At 18.1% G+C, this 2,112-nt stretch overlaps 2 protein-coding genes across 3 annotated transcripts in view; one reads left to right on the top strand and one right to left on the bottom strand.

The window, feature by feature from the left end:
• LOC102673920 (prostaglandin E synthase 2) overlaps positions 1-2,112 on the top strand; it is a 9,504-nt gene that overhangs the window by 2,234 nt on the left and 5,158 nt on the right. The gene's annotated exons all lie outside the window — the stretch shown is intronic.
• LOC102673785 (geranylgeranyl transferase type-2 subunit alpha) overlaps positions 10-2,112 on the bottom strand; it is a 4,115-nt gene continuing 2,012 nt past the window's right edge. The window contains exons 4-7 of one of the 2 annotated variants that reach the window (XM_031514177.1): positions 1,695-1,882; positions 1,428-1,619; positions 747-1,322; positions 10-546 (exon numbers count right to left, since the gene is read on the bottom strand). In XM_031514177.1, the coding sequence (XP_031370037.1) occupies positions 104-546; positions 747-1,322; positions 1,428-1,619; positions 1,695-1,882 (1,399 nt within the window). In that variant the 3' untranslated portion in view covers positions 10-103. The remainder of the gene's footprint in view (positions 547-746; positions 1,323-1,427; positions 1,620-1,694; positions 1,883-2,112) is intronic. The other variant, XM_006623608.2, reaches the window with a different exon arrangement.

The raw sequence follows: 2,112 nt of genomic DNA, 5'->3' as shown, positions 1-2,112 counted from the left end.
TTCATTTATTCCATAAACAATTTTACAATTTTATTTTTTATATTTCTACAATATTCAATTATTCAATAAATTAAATAATTGCATATGTATGCATTTATAAAAATTATTTTATATATAATTGTAAATCTGGATTGATTTGTATAATACTAGTTTGTAATTCTATGGTATTACAAATTGGATTTTCTCTTAAATCAAGCAACTTTAATTTATGTCTTTTTAATAATTGTAGTATTTCTTCTAAATTATTTAGTTTATTATTCCTTAATGACAAAACTTCTAAATTTTGTAATATAGGAAATTTTTTTAAATTTTTCAATTGATTACTTGAAAGTGATAATTTTTTACAATTTTGTAATAAAGATAATTGATTTAATAAATTTGATAAACAGTTTGCACTAAGATTTACTTGTTCAAAGAAACCAAGATATTCATTATTATTAAGTGTAGTTAAGTTTAATCCCGAAAGATCAATTTCTAAATTTATTTCTTGATCTTCTTCTATATTCCATAATTCATATACTTTATATTTAATTATGAATTGGCTCCCTGAAAAAAAATATTTATTATTTAATTTTTAAAAATATTACTACAATGATGATATGGAAATGTTAGAAAAAAAATATAAAAATCCATAATTAAAATAATTATATAAATAAAAATAAATTTATATATCAAAATTTATAATTTTTAATTACATAGATATTAGAAAATTTTTATATATAAACAAATATATTAAATATATTTACGTAAATCTTTATAATAATTAAAACGAAGAGAATCAATATCGATAAGAATATTTAAATTTGTTAAAATATTTTCATAAAATTTTATAAAATCAATCTTTTTCATTAAAAGTATACTAGTTAAATAAGCCCATTTATTAGTTGGTTCCATTTTTATAAGTTGTTTATAACTTGATAATTGTTCTAATAATTGGTCTTTATTAGAGCAACATTTATATTTTTTTTTTCTATATATCCATTTCTGATTGATACAGAATAAAGGATAAGATGTTCCTTCAATATTAATTTCAATATTTTTTGTTTGATTCATTTGCATTTTGAATTCTCCAAACCATAATTTTGACATTTTTGTTTCTTGCCAAGATTTCCATTGAACAATTTTATTTTCATTATTTATTAATAAACATATTGATTCAATTGATATATTTTTATTAGCAAAAATGGTCACATTGTTATCTTTTATCAATGCTTGAGAAAGAATAGGAGAACATTCATGAGTATTTAATAACCATCTTTGATAAAACCAAGCACTAGAATCATTGGGATCTGTGAATGTAGCATTCATTACTAGATCTAATTCTAAAAAAAAAAGACATTTTTGATATTGTATATTATAAAATAGTCTTAAAATAGATTAAATAATAACAAGTATTAATTAGTATTAATATCTTATAAAAACATTACCTTCTTTTTTTTTTTCATAAATACTGTTTTGATTGGAATTATGAAATATTTTTGATAATAATTGACTTCTGTAATGCCAAGAAGAATAATTAGAAAAATTATTTAAAATCTTTGAAGTTGCAAATTGAAATTCTTCTTCAGGAGAAATTCCTGCTTTCTGTACAATAAACTCTCTATAATTCCAACAATGAACTATAAAAAAATTATATTTTATTATATTATGAATAATAAAATTAAAATATTTAATAACAATATTTAATAATTTACAATTTCTGTCATCCAAATTTAAACATTTATTGCATAGTATTAATTCTTTTTTCCAATCACATTCCACTAAATGGTTCATAATCCATATTCGTTGATACCATACCCAATAAGATTTAGGATTTTGTTTCAAACAATTTTCAGTAAGTAATAATTCACTTTGATAAAACTCTTTTAATAGTTTTTCTTCCCTGTTTTATTAACATAATGTATAATATTGATCTTAGCATTTAATATAATTTTAATATTAATATTTTAGTAATTAATATTTTAATAATTTTTATTTGAATTTAAAATATAATACATGCATTATTTATAATTTGAATTTTCATTATTTTATATTAAAAATTTTTCACAACACTATTAATATACAAATAAAAATATTTATTATTTAGTATTACTAATATTAATATTATTTATT

Source organism: Apis dorsata, unplaced genomic scaffold (assembly GCF_000469605.1).
Source record: "Apis dorsata unplaced genomic scaffold, Apis dorsata 1.3 scaffold_920, whole genome shotgun sequence".
NCBI lineage: Eukaryota > Metazoa > Arthropoda > Insecta > Hymenoptera > Apidae > Apis > Apis dorsata.
This window is presented reverse-complemented; position numbering and strand designations above follow the sequence as displayed.